Source organism: Microtus pennsylvanicus, chromosome 1 (genome assembly GCF_037038515.1).
Source record: "Microtus pennsylvanicus isolate mMicPen1 chromosome 1, mMicPen1.hap1, whole genome shotgun sequence".
In the NCBI taxonomy this organism is placed as follows: domain Eukaryota; kingdom Metazoa; phylum Chordata; class Mammalia; order Rodentia; family Cricetidae; genus Microtus; species Microtus pennsylvanicus.
The window spans coordinates 165,890,293-165,908,479 of NC_134579.1; the positions used below are offsets into that span (position 1 = coordinate 165,890,293).

The window sequence follows — 18,187 nt, forward strand, 5'->3', positions numbered from 1 at the left end:
TGTATTATGTGTCTCTTGTGTGGTATGTGTGTATCTGTGTATGTGTGTGTCTCTGTGTTTCTGTGTGTATGTGTGTGTGTGCGTGTGTGTGTGTGAGAGAGACAGAGAGAGAGAGACAGACAGAGAGAGAGAGAGAGAGAGAGAGAGAGAGAGAGAGAGAGAGAGAGAGATGCTTACATCGGTGACTCTGGGTGTGGAAAGAATGAGTTTGGAATCTGTGAGACGTGTTGGAACCTGTAAGTATTACAGAATATGTTTTCCTAATACTCCAGTATCTCCCTAAATATTTATGTTCTCCTCTTGGTTTGGAGGAGACATACCAATAACCACCCCCTTCTTCTCATACTGGTGGCGCCATAAAAACTGCAAAACAGAGAGGGTAGATTTAAAGGTACTTCAGATCAGCACAAGCCCCAGGGAACAGCCCAGCCAAATTCCCACCCCACCCCTGATAAATGAAGCCAGTTTCTAGAGAGTCTAAACTTCAAAATGGAACTCAGCCCCATGGCAACTTAAGCAGAATTACTACTGACTGTTATTATAGTGTTGTATGAGCTGTTTCTGCAAGATTAACCTGGGTTGTAGAAATATATTTGAAAGTGTTGTGGTCTCTTAGTGTACAGAGATGGTAGCAAGCGCTTTGCCATCGGGAATGGTCTGCTACACCTTAAAGTTTTGTTTCTTTCTAAGTCAGGTGCCCCCACTAGACATTCCCAAGAAATTTACCTAATTAACCTTCAGAGGGTTCTAGAAACCCACACTTCATATTTCAACTATGCCTGATCTTGTCTCTCTCAGAAGCTAAGCACTATTAGTTCCTCTTAATTAGTGTTTGGATAAGAGACCCTCATTTCTTTACAGGGCCCCGGGTGATGCTTGGTTCTGATGGAAACTGTGGTTAGTGCAGAGTGAGTTCCAGGATTGCCAGGGTTATACAGAGAAACTCTGTCATGAAAAACCAAAAAACCAACCAAACAAACAAAAAACCCCTGTAGTTTGGAAAAGCAGTTTTGACCTTCATTGGGACAGAACACCTATATAATACACTAAAATGAAAAGTCAGCTAACTGAATGAGAGATTGCTTTCTCAGTAGACACCCAAGTACAATGTGGTCCAGAAGATGAAATCGTGCATATGCCACTGTAGCCATTAAGTATGCTGAATCAAACGCTGACAGCAGTAAGTAGTAACGGGGCAAATAAATACAAATGAATTTAGTCCCAAAACCCCGCGTTCCAGTGACCATCACAAACCCCAGCCTGGGAGCGTTCTGATGACTCTGGCCTATACTGTAGGCTACTGTACTCAACTACAAGAGGCTGAGCAAGGAGAATTGCAAGTTCAAGGCCTGCCTGGGCCACAGCAGAGTGCTTTCAACTTTGTGAGACCCCCTCTCAAGAAAATACTTAGAAGAGGACTGGAAATGGGCAGGGCCATGTGGTAGAGCTCTCGCCTGCTGTGGGAAAGGCCCCAAGTGTCTGTCCCCAGCAACACAAATAAAATGTAATAAAACCTGTGGGAGACTCTTGTGTTGCGCATCCAAGTTTTATTTTTATACGGTATTTCGGTCTTGTGATGTTCACATGCATTTGTAAACATTGCTTTTTAGGTTGAAACAGTTAAATCGTAAAACTTAAAAGCTTCCTGAGCTCGTTGCCAGTAAGTTGGAGCAAACCACGACCTCACATGTTCACATGTCTTCGCTAGGGGTTAAGTGAGGGTAACTTGCCGTTGCTGTGATGAAAGACCATGACCAAAAGCAACCTGGGGAGGAGAGGATTTATGTCACTCACAGTTCTATATAGCATTTCATCATCTAAAGCAGTGAAGGCAGGAACTCAAGCAGAGGCCATGGAGGCAGGTTGCTGGGTTCAAGTCCAGCCCAGTCTTCAGAGAGAGAGAGAGCTCCAGATAGCCAGGGCTACACAGAGAAACCCTGTCTAAATAACTGTCTTGAAAAACAAAATAGAAAAAAATATTAATTTAACCTATGAAGAATTCTAATCCAAGTTTGTGAAGACATCAAGGGAAAGGGGATTTATGAGAAATTAGGCGCGGTCTTCATTTCCTTCAGGATGGATCTTCATGCTGTCCCAACAGTATGTATTTAGACACCTTAAAATTTAGCATTGATTGGCCCAATATAACTAGGAATATCTTGCATATTGAAAACCTAATGTTGAGGGTCTGAAGAGATGGCTCCGTGGTTCCGAGCACTGACTGCTCTTGCAGAGGACCTGGGTTGGATCCCAGCACTCACCTAGTGACTCATAAGTGTCTGTAAGCTCCGGGTTCAGGGGATTTGATGCCTGCCCTCTCCTGGCCTTTACAGACACCTGGCTCACACCCATGCAGTCAGAACACCCATATGCACAAAATAAAAGTAATTTAAAAATTAACATTGAATAAAATGAAGGAAGGGACCCCCAGTGGGCCTGGGGGGGTAACGCAGGGGAGAGGGGCTGTCCAGTGTGTGAACGGTGCTGGGTCAGTCCTGCCCTCAGAAGCAGCAGGGAGAACCAGAGACAGCCGAGCTCCACAGGGCCTTTTTGTCGGTGTCCATTTCTTATTTGCACCCCTCATCTGACTGGAACTGGACTGTATTCTCTGTGACACACACAGTTAGCTAATCTTTGGTAGCTGCTCTGAGAATGCCCTGCGTCCCCTGTGCTTCCGAAGCACTCTGCACTTCTGACTACGACATGGCTTGTTGCCAAGAGCCATGCTAAAATGGAATCAAGATAACTTTTATAGCTGTGTGTGTTTTTAAATCTTTTTTTCTTTTTCTTTTCTTTCTTTTTTTGTTTATTTGTTTATTTACTTATTTATTTTTTGCTATTGTTTGAGACAGGGTTTCTCTGGCTGTTCTAGAACTCTTTCTACCGACCAAGTTGGCCTGCCTCTGCCTCCTGAGTGCTCAGGATCAAAACCATGGGCCACCACCACATGGCTTGAATCTTTTTTTTTTCTTTTCTGATATGTGATCTTTCTATGTAGCCTCGATAGCATGGAACCCACCAGGCTGGCATTGAGTAGGCAATCTTCTGTCTCTCCCTCCAGAGTGTTGGAATTACAAGTGTGTGTTAGGATTTAAAAGACCTTACAATCTGAAATCCAAAACACACACCTCTAGTCCTAGCACTAGGGAAACTAAGGTAGGAGGACCATGAGTTAGATACTAGCCTGAGCTACAGAGTGAGTCCCTTGGACAACCCCCCCCCCCACCAAAATAAACCAAAAAAGCTTCATACTGATGAATGTCACCTGCACACACAGCGTTGGGGGGGCGAGGGGGCAGGGAGCGGTGCCGGAAGCTGCGGCCAGCCACTTCCACAGCACGCTGAGAGGGAATCCTGTTTAGAACTGGGGCTCACTTCTGTTGGGAGATCTAAAATACTTCTTCCCCATCTGCTGCTGTTCTTGTTAAAGGGAAAAAAGAGAAATTATATGAGAACGTCCCCAAAACAAGCGTTTGCCCGATTGCTAAGTCTGATCTCATCCTTTAGAACAGGTTCTAAGTGTACTGCGAGTTAAAGAAGAGGTAGGATTTCACGTTTTGTTTTGTTTACTCAGAGATCTGCCTGCCTCCGCCTCCGCCTCTGGAGTACTGGGATTGAAGGCCTGCACCACCACGGCCCAGCTGATTTCACTTGTAATTCCTATTGTCTGTGCTGTGAGAATGATTTAATAGGCCTGTGAATGCGTGTGTTTTCGTAAAGCCATGCTGTAGGGGTTAAAGCTGAGAAGTGTTCAGTGGTTCCTCAGCTTAATCCCAGGCTCCAGGCTTGCTTTATCCTTGGCATGGCTCTCTTGGGGAGCTTTGGAAATGCAGGTTTTTGGGCCCCACCCTGGGTAGTTCTGATTGAGGTCTGAGGGGACACCAGTGCCCATTTCTAAGGAACTCCTGCAGGGGCTTGGAGGATGTACAGCATGAATGGTTGGGGGGGGGGGTGTCACCCCCTACCACACATCCTTCAGTGGGTGCACAGAGACTTTTAGGTAGACCTCCAGAGGTCTGCAAACGCTTCCTCAGATCATCCTGGCATAGCATGAGTGTGTCACAGCAGAAGCAAGTGGCGAGCCTGCCAAGTGAGCATCTCCGGAAAATGGTGAGATTGTCTCATTTGCCTTTGCATGGGCAGCCGACAGTTTCTGGTCTGTTTGCTCCCTGTGTGTTTACTGGGGGAGGGGGGCACGTTAAACAAGTGCCTCAGCAGGGAGCTTCTCCCCAGCTAGAGACATTTTCTTCAGGAAAACAAGATGCTATGTTATATTGTGTTATGCTAGACTCTTCTAATTTCCTCTGCCAGACTTTTGTCAAAACAAGTTGTCCTGGGACCAGCTGCCCTCCTTGGCAGGCATGCAGTACCAATCAGAGTAGCCCACTCATGAGGGATGAGACGAGGGCCCTTGGGACCCTGAGAATGACCGGCCCAGGGGAGGGTACGTGGAGTCAGCTAGACAGCCTCCAGTTGTTGACTTGTGAAGTAAAACAAGACCCTACTGTCATTAAAACAATCCAGTGTTCACGTCGATTTTCCCTTTTGGGAGAGCACAGTATAGGCCCATCTGAACTTTGTGAGTTTGCAGCAGACCTGTGTGAGGGTTGTGTGCTATCCCTGTTGATGGCACATCTTCCGCCCAGCCTTGGGTAAAGTGGGCGTGGTCTGCAGTTGATGGTTGTGGTCTACCCCTGGGGGCATCTGGTTCAACCGTCTCTACAAAAGCTCTCCCCCCAGCCTTCAGCATGGATGTCCACCTGGACAACAAGGGAAGTACTTCAACTTAGAGATGTGTAACTAACCTGTTCAAGCTCCTAGACACCATCAGGTCTCAGTGGGCACAAGACAGACAGACAGACAGAAACAGAGTTGCCATCAGTCAGATTGAAAGCCACGCTTTACAGTTAGGTAAGAATTCCTACCAAGGTCCAGTTAAAGGACAAATCTCCCTTAAGAAATAGGCACACATTGTCTGCTTTCTGGTGTAAATTGCATTTGGTACACACCAAATGTGCAAACAGATGGGCTTAATAAAGGAAAAAGGAGCAAGCCGTGTTGCTGAAGCAGGCCTGGTTTCCCAGGCGCCTCTGATGTCAGTGCTACTACATTTAGAAGCTCAGCAAAATATGCGTGGGTTTGATTTTTGGAAGAACTTGAAGGGATTTTCCCCATTTCTTCTGTAAATATCTGCTGGGCAGGAGATCTGGTACAACGCCTGGAGTAAGACTTCCATAAGGGTGACAGCCTTTGACAAAGGTCATGCGCAGTATGATGTATAATGCGCAGTATAATGCAGAGAATAGCCCTCATCTACATTAGTATTCAGTCACCTTAACCCACTATCCCTCTGGCTCTTTGTACTTTTAAATGGGGTGACTTTCTTTTTTCTTTTTTAAGCAGAACTAGCAGATGCAGGATCACCAACGGAGTTTTGCAAACTCTGTTGGGAATCACCAGACTGGTCGTTGTTTGAACTGTGTTTAAAGTCAGCCTCTTGTTCCATGTAGGTCCATTTAGGCCCCTAAGAGGTCCCTCCAACCTGGCACGCAGGGTGAGCCCTGATTTGGACAGCATGGGCATCGTGTTGTGGGAAGAGAGACCTGGAATGGCAGGAGGTGGGGGCTGGAAGCCAAAGCCTTCCCACTTATCCAGCTCCGTTGCTACCCAGGCTTTCAGCAGTACAGAGCTAGCCCCCCCACTCCCACCCCCAGCCTCTTCGCAGCTCTGGAGGATTGGTTAGGAAGGTGCCTCCACCCCTTCCCCTGGTGTCTTTGTGTGGCAACTTGCTCTCCCTGGCTCTCTGCCTCCTCCCTGGCAGGAGCGTGCCCTTTGGCTGCCTTCCCGGCCTCTCTGCAGGCGCATTTCCAGCATTTCCAGTGGGAGCCGGGAGAGCATTTGGCTGAGCTTGCTCCTTGTTCAGCCTGGCCCTTGTTCTGCACCCTGACCCGGCAAGCACTGTGGGCCTGAGCTTGCTCAGTCCTTCCAACTCTTGCTGCCCATCCTTGTGGGACCAGCTCTTCCCCGACTCAGCACAGAACCCAAACGCCTTCAGGTCTGCCGCTCACCAAGGAGCCCAGCACAGCGAAATTCGGCTGTGGCCCTGGGAGTTTTGAGTGGCAGCCACATTCAGAGGCATAGGGTATGGGGGCTGATAGGGTGGGTGGGTGGGTGGTCAGCTCTGCCTTAACAATGATCTCCCTAGGTCCTTGGTTTTGAGGCTGTAGTGTCTCGGATTGCGCTGCTGTATACCCATTTGTTAACGGCTCGGGTTAGCTGGCATCCACCTCTGGTGCTGATGGGTTAGTGAGCATCTCCCCAGTAGACTACAGCTTGTCTTCCGCCACCTGTAAACTCACAGAATGGGTAGGCTTTTTTCAAGGTGGAAAGCAAATGGGAGATCCTGACTGGACTCTTAAGATGCAGAAAATTTTACCTGGAGTTTAAAAACATGGCCAAAACAGGGCGTTTATACCCTCCTTTAAGTTTAACCCTGTTTTTTGTTTGTTTGGTTTTGGTTTATTGTTTTGTTTTCTCTCTCTCTCTCTCTCTCTCTCTCTCTTCCTTCGATATGGTTTCTTTGTGTATGTATGTAGCTTTGGCTGCCCTGGAATTCACTCTGTAGACCAAACTGACTTCTAATGGACAGAGATTTCCCCCGTCTCTGCCGGGATTAAAGGTGTGTACAACCACCTCCTGGCTAAAGTTAACCCATTATTGAAGATCTTTCCAAGCTGTTTTCCTAGGCTGAGTCGTCTTCTAGGTAGGCGGAGTCTACGGAACACAGCTTGCTAGCGGTCCTTCTGTGGTCAGCAGCGTGCACAGGAGCTATTTTAGGGTGCCGAGGGGAGGGTGTGAGAATCATCTGCTCACTGGTCATGCAGGGCAGTTGGTACATGGATGCCACTTCACGGTGAGATAACAGGCAGTGATGTTTTTGAGCAGAGAACTGTTCTGCTCCCTCCCAAGAGGGAGAAGTGGTTCCAAGCCTTGCTGTGCACAGACAGGTCACCAGGGGCACCTTTCATAGGAGAAGAGAGATTGTGAGCTGCTGTGGTTGGTGAAGGATTCAAGATGCCTCAGAGGCCAAGTGTGGTGGCGCATGCCTTTAAATCCCAGTACCCAGAAGGCAGAAGCAGGCAGATCTCTGTTTGAGTTTGAGCCTGTCTTTATGGTGAGTTCCGGGACAGCCAAGGCTACGGGGAGAGATCCTGTCTCGAATCCCCTCCCCTAAACACAATGCCTCAGGGCTGAGTGATTGGGATTTGAGGGCAGTCCGGAATGAGGTATTGGAGTGCTCCGAGTTCTGACTCTGTCTTGTCCCTCACCAGTGGGATCTCTGGAAGCCCCAGTTTCTGTGCCCCGAGCAAGGGTGAAAAGGGCCACAAGCTCCTGTTGGCTTTAGGCCACGATCTCTCACATGGAAGGGAACTCCCACAGTAGCCGCTGCTCGGGCTGGAGCTGGTCAAAGACCATTAGCAGTGCTCTCGTCTGTGTTCCGTCCCAGCCAAAGTCATTTATATACAATTCGTGGGGCCCGAGCGTTAGGGCATGCCATGCTGGCCTGAAGAAGACAGGCCCGGGAGGTTTGAAGAGGATCAGGGCCTCTCATGGTTGCTGCAACCACTTGTCTGTGCACTGGGTGGCTGTAGCTGTTGATAATTCTATTTTCAGCAAACTTGGAAAGCCTGTGTGAACTGGCTATACTACCTGCCTTCTCCACGGGTGAAAGCCTCGCCTGATTCACCTTCATTTTGCCGTCTCAGAACCACGCAATCACTGTCTGGGCGTGCTGTCCTCAGAGACCCTGAAAGAGCGAAGTGGTGGAAAGCAGAGTGTTGATGGCGATCTTCTGTTGTGAAATTGGGGGTCTCTGAGCTGACTTGGCATTCTTGGCATACTTTCTATAAGTGTTTATTGGTTTTTTGTTTGTTTGCTCATTTAGCTAAGAAGTACTTTATGTAACTTCAGGTGGGTTGGTCTGGGAAGTAGTGGGTAACCTCTGTGCAGCTCTGGTTTTGGGGGTGGGGATACTTTTCTAGGCTGGAATGAGGAGAGCCCTGGCTACTTACAGCAAGGCCACGACCTTGCAGAAACCTTTGCTCAGCTTCCAGTCTCAGGACTGAAGAGGAGCCACACAAGCTGTGTGTGTGTGTGTGTGTGTGTGTGTGTGTCGGGGGGAACAGCCTTCTAGGAGACTGCTTCTGTTTTGACCTCTTTTGTGCTCCTGGCTTCTTGGAAAACATACTTGAGAAAGGTGGGAAGAAAAGACGCCTCAGTCAAAGGACAGAAACAGCGAGGGAGTCGTTGGTGGAAGCTGGGTGCTACAAACAGCACAATCTGTCTTCCCCATTTGTTGATCTTGCATACCATCCTTCAGTTGGCACCGCCATTGCCAGGAACCACCCCCTCCCTATTCCATCTGAAGACAAGGAGAGAGGCACCGTGACAGTATTAACCCTTCCTGCCCTACGACCACTTTGAACTGCATCATCTACACCGTGCCATGACCCACACGGATGATAGAATAAAAAATATTTAGACGTGGCAAGAGCCCAGGGGCAATTTTAGGAAAAGTCATCCTTGGTCTGTCCAGGTGAATTCGCTGGCTCTGGAATCAATGCTTCTGGCAGTTGAGCAGGGATGGGTGGCGGAAGTACCTGGGCCAGAGGAGCCCAGGGAGAGGGGGAAGGAAGAAGAGAAAGAAGCACACATAGAATTCTTCCCAATGCAGCTGCTGACATTTACGGAGTAAAGGGATTAGTCCTGACAATGATTTAGCAAGATGAAAAGCTGTGTGCTAAAATCCCCAGACGACATTTTAAATCACTCATGAGGCCTTTGCTGCCTCTTTGAACGGTCCCTTGTGGGGATGGACCAACACCACAGGGGAAAACTAAAGCCGCTGTTGGGAAATGGGGGAGGAGCTTGCTGTCTGGGCTAAGATGCTGGGAACAGCTTTGTTCAGATGGCAAAGATCGTGGCCAGTGAGTAACGTGGTTCATGTGTGTCGATTAAGCCGTGTTTGAAGATGAGTTTTGTTGTTTTGTCAACTGGACACAAGCTACGGTCATCTGGCAAGAGAGAACCTCAGAAAAAAAAAAAAACATGCTTCCATCAGATTGGGCTGTAGGCCAGCCTGTGGGGCATTTTCTGAATTGGTAATTGAAGCAGGAGGGTCCAGTCTACTGTGGGTGGTGCCACTCCCGGGCTGGTGGTCCTAGGAGGTGTAAGAAAAGCAGCTGGTTGTGGAGCTGAGAGCAAGCCAGAGAGCCACAGCATGGCCTGCCTCAGGGTCCTGCCCTGACTTCCCTCCGCCAGAGACTGGACTTGGAAGCATAAGCCAAGTAAAGCCTTTCTTTCTCAAGTCGCTTTGGGTCATGGTGTTTATCAGAGCAGAGAGGGACCTGGCCAGCACATCTGGAGGCCAGTGTGTTGATGGCTTACACTCCTGCTATGGTCAGTATTCATGATTACAGAAGGCAGAGCTTCTGTAAAGTCAGAAAGCAAATCGGAGCCTCCACGGCAGTTCTGCTCACAGTCATGGGCTTGGGAAATAGGAAGCAGAGTTTTCTCTCGAGGAACTTAGTGCTTGGCAATGCCCTCCGCCCTTCTTCTCTAGGGCACCTGGCCTGGGTGTTGGGAACGCTGTCTCCAGAGCCCAGGGCCTTTGGCATGGGGAATTGCTGAAGGAATGTGTAGTGGGATTCAGGTCCTGGTGAAATCCTGTAGATTTAAAGCCCGCAGGTGTCAGCTCCTTTTCGGAATAGGAATGGCCAAGCAAGAATGACTTCACCCCAGTCTCCATGAGACTGTCCCACAGAGACCTTTTAAAGATTACCTCCCCCAGCCCTCTGTGATAATTTCGCTGCTCAGGGGCTCCATTCTTTCCCCACCTTTCTTCCTCTTTTTTTTTCTCAAAAATTGTGTGTGTGTGTGTGTGTGTGTGTGTTCAAGCACGGGTGCAGGCACAGGCATGCCATGGCATACATGTCAAGGTCAGAAGCTAACTCTGGGGAGTAGCTTCTTTTCACCTACTCTGTGGGTTCCAGGGATTGAACTCGGGTCCTCAAGCTTGGCAGCCAGTGCCTTTATCCCCAAATCATCTCACCTACCTCTTTTTTCTTCTGTCTCTCCATCCATCTCCCACATTCTTTCTTTTCTCTCTCCCTCCCTCCCCCTTCCTTTTTCTCCCCTCTCTCCATCTGTCCCTTATTTTCTTCCTCTCTCTTTCCCTCCCCCACTCCCTGCATTTTAGAGGCTGGCTTTGAACTCACAGTCCTTGCAGGTGCCAGGATTCCAGGTATACACTCCTACTTCCAGCTTTGAGCATCCTTTTTTTTTTTTGCACTCCTGAACGTTGCCATTCTGTCTCTGTGTGCGCACCCCCAGCACCCCACTCCATCTTAGGAGCAGTTGGGAATGAATTTTTTCTTTCCAGGGGTAGAGCAGAGGCAGGGTCTCAGGTGACTGCTGCCTGCAGGGAGGTGAACAGTCTCTGAAAATAACTGCCCCCTCCTGGACAGGTTCCAGTCCTTGCCACAGCATTTGGCTCTACCCCTTCTTCATGATGGCAAGTAGCTGACAGCTGTACCAGCCAGCGGCAGCCCTGCTGCTACTCTGCCAACGTCAGGGACATTTCATCAAGAACAAGCAGGAAGAAGTTGGCGTTGGCAGATTTGTCAAAAGGTGTCCTTTGCCCTCGGTCTTCCCAGCTCTTCGCCACACCCAGCCCCTGTGCTGGGACTCAGGATGCCATCTCTTAACCTTTGTGCCTGGCCCTTGGCCCCGCCCCCTCCCTTAAGGCTGATGTAGCCACTATTTTGATCAGTGAAGCCAGAATTGTGGAAATCCCCCTGGCTGGTGGCCTAAGTCCTTAACTGTCTGCAAAGCCTGCAGGGCAGAGGAGGGAAACCTCCCTGCGTGGGAGGATCACAGAGTCCAGGATCTGAGCCACTTTGATAGCAGTGGTCCTATCCCACGTGCAGTATTCAATGTGAAAGGGCTCGGTGGCCGGTACCCTAAGTACCACACCCAGCCCATTGATGGCCCTTAGCAAGGATTCCTTTTATAATTTCCTTCCATGTGACCTTATCCACTCATTCACCCTTCTTCTTCTTCTTCTTCTTCTTCTTCTTCTTCTTCTTCTTCTTCTTCTTCTTCTTCTTCTTCTTCTTCTTCTTCTTCTTCTTCTCCTCTTCCTCCTCCTCCTCCTTCTCCTCCTCCTTCTCCTCCTTCCTCTTCCTCCCTCCCTCTCTTCCTCTCTCTCTCTCTCTCTCTCTCTCTCTCTCTCTCTCTCTCTCTCTCTCTGATGTGGGATTTTCCTCTGTATGTTGTGAATATCATTGGTTAGTAAAGGAACTGTTTGGGGCCTGTAGCAGAGCTATAGGGGAATGGAGCTTAGGGGGAAAACTAAACTGAGTGCTGGGAGAAAGGAGGCAGAATCAGGGAGAAGCCATGGAGCTGCGGCTGGAGACAGATGTGCTGAAACTGCTGGTAGGCCACAGCCTCGTGGTGATTCACAGATTAATGGAGATGGGTTAGCCAATAAGAGGCCAGAGCTAATGGGCCAAGCTGTAATTTAATTATATGGCTTCTGTGTGATTATTTCAGGGCTGGGCAGCTGAGAAATGAACAAGCTCTCTCTCTCTCTCTCTCTCTCTCTCTCTCTCTCTCTCTCTCTCTCTCTCTCTCTCTCCCTCATCCAGGCTATGTGGGATTCATCATGTAGCTCATTCTGGCCTTGAACACACGGAAATTCCTCAGCCTCTCATTCTAGATTTTACCGTTCTTTAAACAACAACAACAAAACACTGAGAAATGCTTGCCTATTACAAAGCTCTGTGTCCAGTTCCCACTACCAGATAAACTGGGTTTGGTTCTACAGACCTGCAGTCCCAGCATCAAAAGGTGGGGGCAAAGGGCCAGGAGTTTAAGGTCATCCTTGGCTACATAGTAAATTCAAGGCCAGTCTGGGATACATGAGACCATATCTCAAGAAAAGCCAGTAAATAAAAGCATATGTATAGAAAACTACATTTATATCTATGTATAAACTAGCAAACAATTTTTTAAAAGTTGTAGTCATCATTGTTTGAATCTGGGGTCCCTCCATAGCACAGGCATGGGCTACATGGGGAGACCCATCTGAGACAGACTATCAGACTCCCCTTGCTGCAAGTGTCAACAGTGTGGAAATCAAGAAGCCCTGCTGTGACCCATTCCTCTGTTAGGTGCTTGATTGTTGAGGACAGTGCTCCAGTGGGGAGAAGGGGTGTTGAGGGGGAGGGGATTTTGTGGTTTGGGGTTTTTTTTTTGTTTTGGGGTTTTTTTGTTTGTTTGTTTGTTTGTTTGGAAAGGATTTGGATGCTCAAGAAATCTGAGCTTCATTGATTGACATGACATACAAAGCTCACTCAACTAATTGTTCTCAGGGAACTTCTTAAAAGACCACCCAGATTTTGAGATGAAGGCCCCCATCAGCCCCTTTCATTCCTCCAGGGCCACCAAGCACTTCTAATCTCTTCTGTCACTTTGCACCCGTCTTGGGACCCACATGCTGCAAGACTTTTGCCGAAGCCAGATGTGATCCATTTGACTATTAGTTAAGTTGTGAATAAATTAAATAAGACTGCATTCTTGCCAACAACTGTTCCAGCTCTTTTATGCTTGTAACACTCCGTCTTTTGTTTATTGCAGGATTTAGTAATTCGCATTGTTTTTATCCTTGGCAACCTGACAGCAAAAAATAACCAGGCCCGGGAACTTTTCTCCAGAGAGCGAGGGAGCATCGAGACTCTGCTCACACTATTCCAGAACTTCTACCAACTTGACCAGCAGTCCCCAGGGTCGGGGCTCTCAGGAGCCAGGCCGCCAGCGGAGACTGAGGATGTGCTGGTCAAGCTGACTCGCGTCCTGGCCAACATAGCCATTCACCCACGCATCGGCCCAGTGCTGGCCGCCAACCCTCGGGTGGTGGGTCTCTTGCTGACCACGCTGGGTGAGAACCATAGCCTTGGGTCAGTTCCTGGGGAGGGCTGTGGTGAGGGTTTTGGCTCACTCGAAGGAACCTTCTTAGCGGTGGAAAGGAAAAATGCTTTGGGAGATTTGGCTCAGTTGGTAGTGCTTAACTGACAGACACACACCCTGGGGTTCAACCTCCAGCACTGTTTATATTGTGTGGGGTGGCACATGCCCGTGATCCCAACTCTCAGGAAGTGGAGGCAGGGAAGTTAAAGGCCAGCCTGGGCTACATGAGACAAAACCAAACTGGCCACCACAAAACCTTTCTCCTGGAGGTGCCTTAATGCACCCCAGATTTCAAAACAGGAAGACTGGTAATGACACAGATCTTTCCCAAAAAACACAGCCACCGACACAGCCCTTTAAACGGGTGTATTTGGGGCTGCTGTGGTGGCTCTCCAGGTGAAGGTGCTTGGGGCCAGCCATGACAACTGGGTTCTAGCCCAGGAAAGAAAGAATCAACTTTCACCTTATGACTTCAACACATGCACCTTGGGCTGTGGCACACAGTAAGGAGATATTTATAAATAAGTAAAACATTAAAAGGTTAAGTTTTATGGCTGATGAATCATATCACAGTTTAAAACAATTATCAATCCAAAGAACAAAAGCTGGCCAGAAGTTTAAAAGTCCACGCTTTTCCAGGAGCAGTCCCCACGAAGAAAGGTCATTTCCTTTTCCAGTTCTGTGTTACCTGTCATTGTGTCCCCCTTCTTCACGGCCCACCTTCCTAGTTTACTCTGCCACAACAAATCGCTGTTGGTCTGTGTATGCATGTGCTGTGATTGTATATCTCATGTACAGCTGCTCACGGAGGCCAGGAGAGGGCGGCAGAGCCCCCAGATCTGGAGTTACACAAGGCGAGCTGCCAGATATGGGTGTTGGGATCTTAACTCTGGTCCTCTGGAAGAGCAGCAAACTCTCTCCATTGCTCAGTCATCTCTCCAGGCTCCTACGGAGGAAATTTATCTCTCACACTTCTGGAGGCTGAGGTTCATGGTCAGTGGTGCAGCCGATCCTGCCCCCCAAGAGAGCGCGTCCTCTGGCCGAAGCCAGTACCTTCTCATTGCCTGGTCTTTCTTTAGTGGGAGCTATTGTTGAGATGGGAAGGGCCTGTCTATCTCTCTTTTTCCATTTTTGGGGTCAAAAAAAGAGAAGAGTGTTGTAATAGGTGCTGTGGGGCTACGTTCCTGGCACCCCGGCTGCCTGCTAGCTTATGCCCCGAAATAACAACACACAAACTGTATTCATTTAAACACTGCTTGGCCCATTTCTATCTATCCTCTTCTAGGCTAATTCCCACATATTAATTTAGCCCATTCTAATCATCTGTGTAGCTCCGCTAGGTGCGCTTACCGGGGAGATTCTAGGCTATGTCCATCCTGGGTCGGAGCTTCATCGCGTGTGTCTGCCCGGGAGAGGGGAGCATGGCGTCTCTGCTCCAGAGAGCAGAGCTGTCGAGTCTGAGCTCACTTCCTCTTCCTCCCAGCATTCTGTTCTGTTTACTCCTCCCACCTATGTTTTAACCTATCAGGGCCAAGCAGTTTCATTATTGCTTAACCAATGAAATCAACAGATTGATATATGACACTCCCCCATCAGAAGAGGGGGTCCAAAAGTCTTGATACCCTTTCTAAGGGCATGTCCCAGTGACATAAATTTCTGCCTCTCGCTGTTGGCCACCACAGTCTGGCCACAAAATGGTGAACACAAGGGCCTTAAGAAGACACATCCAAGACACAACAGTCACTTGCCAGCTCTGAAAGCCCCAAACTGAGGGTCACTCAGAGTTTTCCTCTCCTTCATAATGACACGCAGTCTCCAAGTACATTGGTCTCCACCTCGTGCCCCTGGGGTGTCATTCTGTCAGGAGCCCCCAACCACTCCATGCCTACCTCTGTCCTCCTTTGCATGGTGACCATAACATCAAGAGTTGAGTCTGGTGGTGGAGTGAGAGAGAGGGACGGGACAGAAACTCACAGACGGTCCCCTTATGCATTAAGCTGAAAATCTGTTCATTTGTTTTCATACTCACCAAGTGTTTCGTTTTTTTTTTTTCTCATTCTTTCTTTTCATATAGCCCAGGCTGGGCTATCTAAGGATGTGTCTAAAGATGACCTTGAACTCCTGATCTTCCTGCCTTTACCACATGAATAAGTGTACACCACTGTCCCCAGTTTATCCAGGGCTGAGAATGCCACCAGGGCTCTGTGCATGCTGGGCAAGCCTTTACCAATGGAGCTGCATCTCCATCCTGTGTAAATTTACTCAGAGCCCCAGTAAATACTTAAAAGTTCAAGTACTAGGTTCAAAAAAAATACTGGGCAAAAAAAAAAATACTGGGCATGGTGGGTGTACCTGTAAGTCTGGCACCCAGGAGGGAGAGGCAGGAAGGGAGCCAGTTTGGGAGTGACAGAGGAAGCAGGAAGCCATCTGTTGTGTTTGGAAGACAGAGCCAATGGCAAGGGTTAGTTAATAACCTAAGGACCTCTCATTTGAGAGGCAGGATGTAGGAACTAGAGTAAGCTACTCAGGTTGGGTCCCTAAGAACAAGGCATGTGGGTTGGATCAGGGACATCTCAGGCCACTGCAGACCAAGGGCCCCACCTGACTTTTCTGGACCTGGCTGTGGGAAATGGGGTAGCATGGCATACTTTGCTGCGTCTCCCGGCAAGCCACCATGTCACAGGAAGTAAAGCTTTCTCAAGTAGAGACTCTTTAGCTCCGACAGCCAGCTTGTTCCCCAGCCGCAACTGCTGTCGCTGTGCATATGACATCCCTGGATCTGCAGGGCCAAGCGTATCTGACTCCCCCATCCCTTGGTTTCAGAATCCAAGTCACTGGGCGACTGCGAGGAGCTGGTGATCAACACCACAGCGGCCATCAACAATCTGTCCTTCTATCAAGTGAAGAGCTCTGTCCTGCAACACAGGAAGTTGTATGTTGCTGAACGTAAGGCTCGGTTGGGCATGGTTTCACCAACACTCAGCTAAGGTCTTGGTTTTAGTACCTAGAACACACCTGGAGGTGTTACCGTGAGAGCTGAGAACATTGCCTGTGTGAACAACGTGTTTCTTAGTGCTTATTGAAATGCCCCGCAGTTTGTATTGTAGCACCATGAACAAATGCTGAGTTCTCTGTGTGTGCTAGGAGATTAGTTTTCATTTACCTTTAAATACAGTCATAGAAGTAGAGAATAATGTCACCGGTGTCAGTTTAAAGTTGTGCAAAACACCCAGCTCCAGAAACAGAGACAGGTGGATCTCGGTGAGGTTAGGGCCGCCTGGTCTACATAGTGAGTTCCAGGACAGCCAGGCACCAAACAAAGCTCAACACAAGCCCACATAAACAGAACTCATATACACAATATTGCTCTGTTATTGCTTAAGTATATACATTTATGTAGTAACGGAGGAGAGTATATATGGTCTTTGGATTTTTTTAAAATTTACTCATTTCCTCTCTCTGGTTGCCACATCCAGTGCTCTTAAAGCTCCTGGTGAGTGACAACATGGATGGCATCCTGGAGGCCGTGCGCGTCTTCGGAAACCTCTCCCAGGACCATGACGTCTGCAATTTCCTCATGCAGAAAAACGGTGGGTTCATGACAGTTGAGATCCTGAGCACATGGTTCTTGCCATTAGTCAGCTAAGCGACTTGGAGCTTAGACAGTTAAGCGTGGTGTTTGTTTCTGTTTTGAGATGAACTATACTTTACATTCGTCCCATATGGGGGACAGCTCAGGATACAGAATAGACCACGGCTGTGTTCTCGCTCTCCAAGCCTCTTAGGTGGTAGGGTAAGGCAGTGTGTGTGTGGATACGTGTGTACATGCGTGTGTGTGTGTGTGTGTGCATGTGCATGTGTGTCTGCGTGTGTGTGTGCGTGCGTATGTGTGTTTAATGGAATCTGCACTCATTTTGTCTACCCCTGGAGATAGACTAGAGATCTTTCTCATTCACATACTAGAATACGTTAAAATTTGATTGTGATTGCACAAACTGAGTGTCCAACAGTCGAAAGGACAGCTACAGTAAATAGAATATATTATAGTTTGTGAATATTATTAGGTTTTTCTGTCACTCCCCCACCCCCATAACATTTCTCCGCTGATGCAGTAAGCCAGATCAAGCCGAATTGAAAAAGAATAACAACAGATTTATTGAGCAAAGCAACTCCTGGGCGAGTTCTCCAGTCCCAGAGATCAAGGCCAGAGAAGTCACACACCCAGGCCAGGGCAGGAAAGTTTTATAGGTTGTAGGTGAGGGGTGAAGACGTGTCTGCTACAAGCTGGGCTTGTGCCCAATTATGGTCAAAAGCTGAGCACTTAGGTGGGGACTTGGGTGACTGGCACCTTTAGGGAAGAAGCTGCAGTGGTCTCCAGGAATGCAGCACTGGGCGTTTAGATGCCTTTCCTTTGTTCAGAGACTCTCTTGAGAGGGTGAGATTTGGAAGAGGCAGGGGACAGGGCTTTCAGGACCATGCAGGGACAACCTGGAGGCTCCAACCAAACAAATATGCATGTTCATACGACAAAATGTTCTACAACAATTAAAATAAATTATAGACATTCATGGATAAGCATGAACTAGGCATTGGTCAACATGGATTAACCTGAAATACATAATATGGAAGCAAAAGAGCTGGTTATAGTAAGAAATAGAAAATACTGTAACCAGTATAAATTTTAAAATACCTCCCTCACCCCCCCTCCCCCGAGTACTCAGGGAGCAGAGGCAGGGGGATCTCTGTGAGTTCATAGACATCCTGTTCTGTATAGTGAGTTCCAGGCCAGCTAGGGCTGTCATTTATATGGCGATAATGATAGAGAATGTAAATGGTGTTTGGAAATTATTGACTCCATATTTAAGATAGGATTTACCGTTTCGAGGAAAAGAAGGGTCAAATACAATGTTGGATTCATTTCATTGCTTTGCTTGAATTGATGGATGAGAATTGTATATGTTGATGGAATGTAACATGTTTTGGATGTAAGGGTCTGGTTCTTAAACTAGTTGGGTGGCAGGTATCCAAATGTTTATACAAACCATACATTGTCTCATGTACTTCATGTAAGTTCTCAACAGGTGGGTTAGGATCCCTTGGGGTTGTCAAAAGACTATCTGAAAACATAAATATTTACATTATGATTCATAACTGTATC

General features: G+C 48.1%; 1 protein-coding gene across 5 annotated transcripts in view; it reads left to right on the forward strand.

The window, feature by feature from the left end:
- The window catches only part of Armc2 (armadillo repeat containing 2), a 114,822-nt gene that overhangs the window by 85,412 nt on the left and 11,223 nt on the right, over nt 1–18,187 (forward strand). For all 5 annotated transcript variants that reach the window (XM_075944717.1, XM_075944709.1, XM_075944705.1 and 2 more), the window contains exons 13-15: nt 12,700–13,000; nt 15,853–15,975; nt 16,506–16,619. In XM_075944717.1, coding sequence (XP_075800832.1) covers nt 12,700–13,000; nt 15,853–15,975; nt 16,506–16,619 — 538 coding nt within the window. The remainder of the gene's footprint in view (nt 1–12,699; nt 13,001–15,852; nt 15,976–16,505; nt 16,620–18,187) is intronic.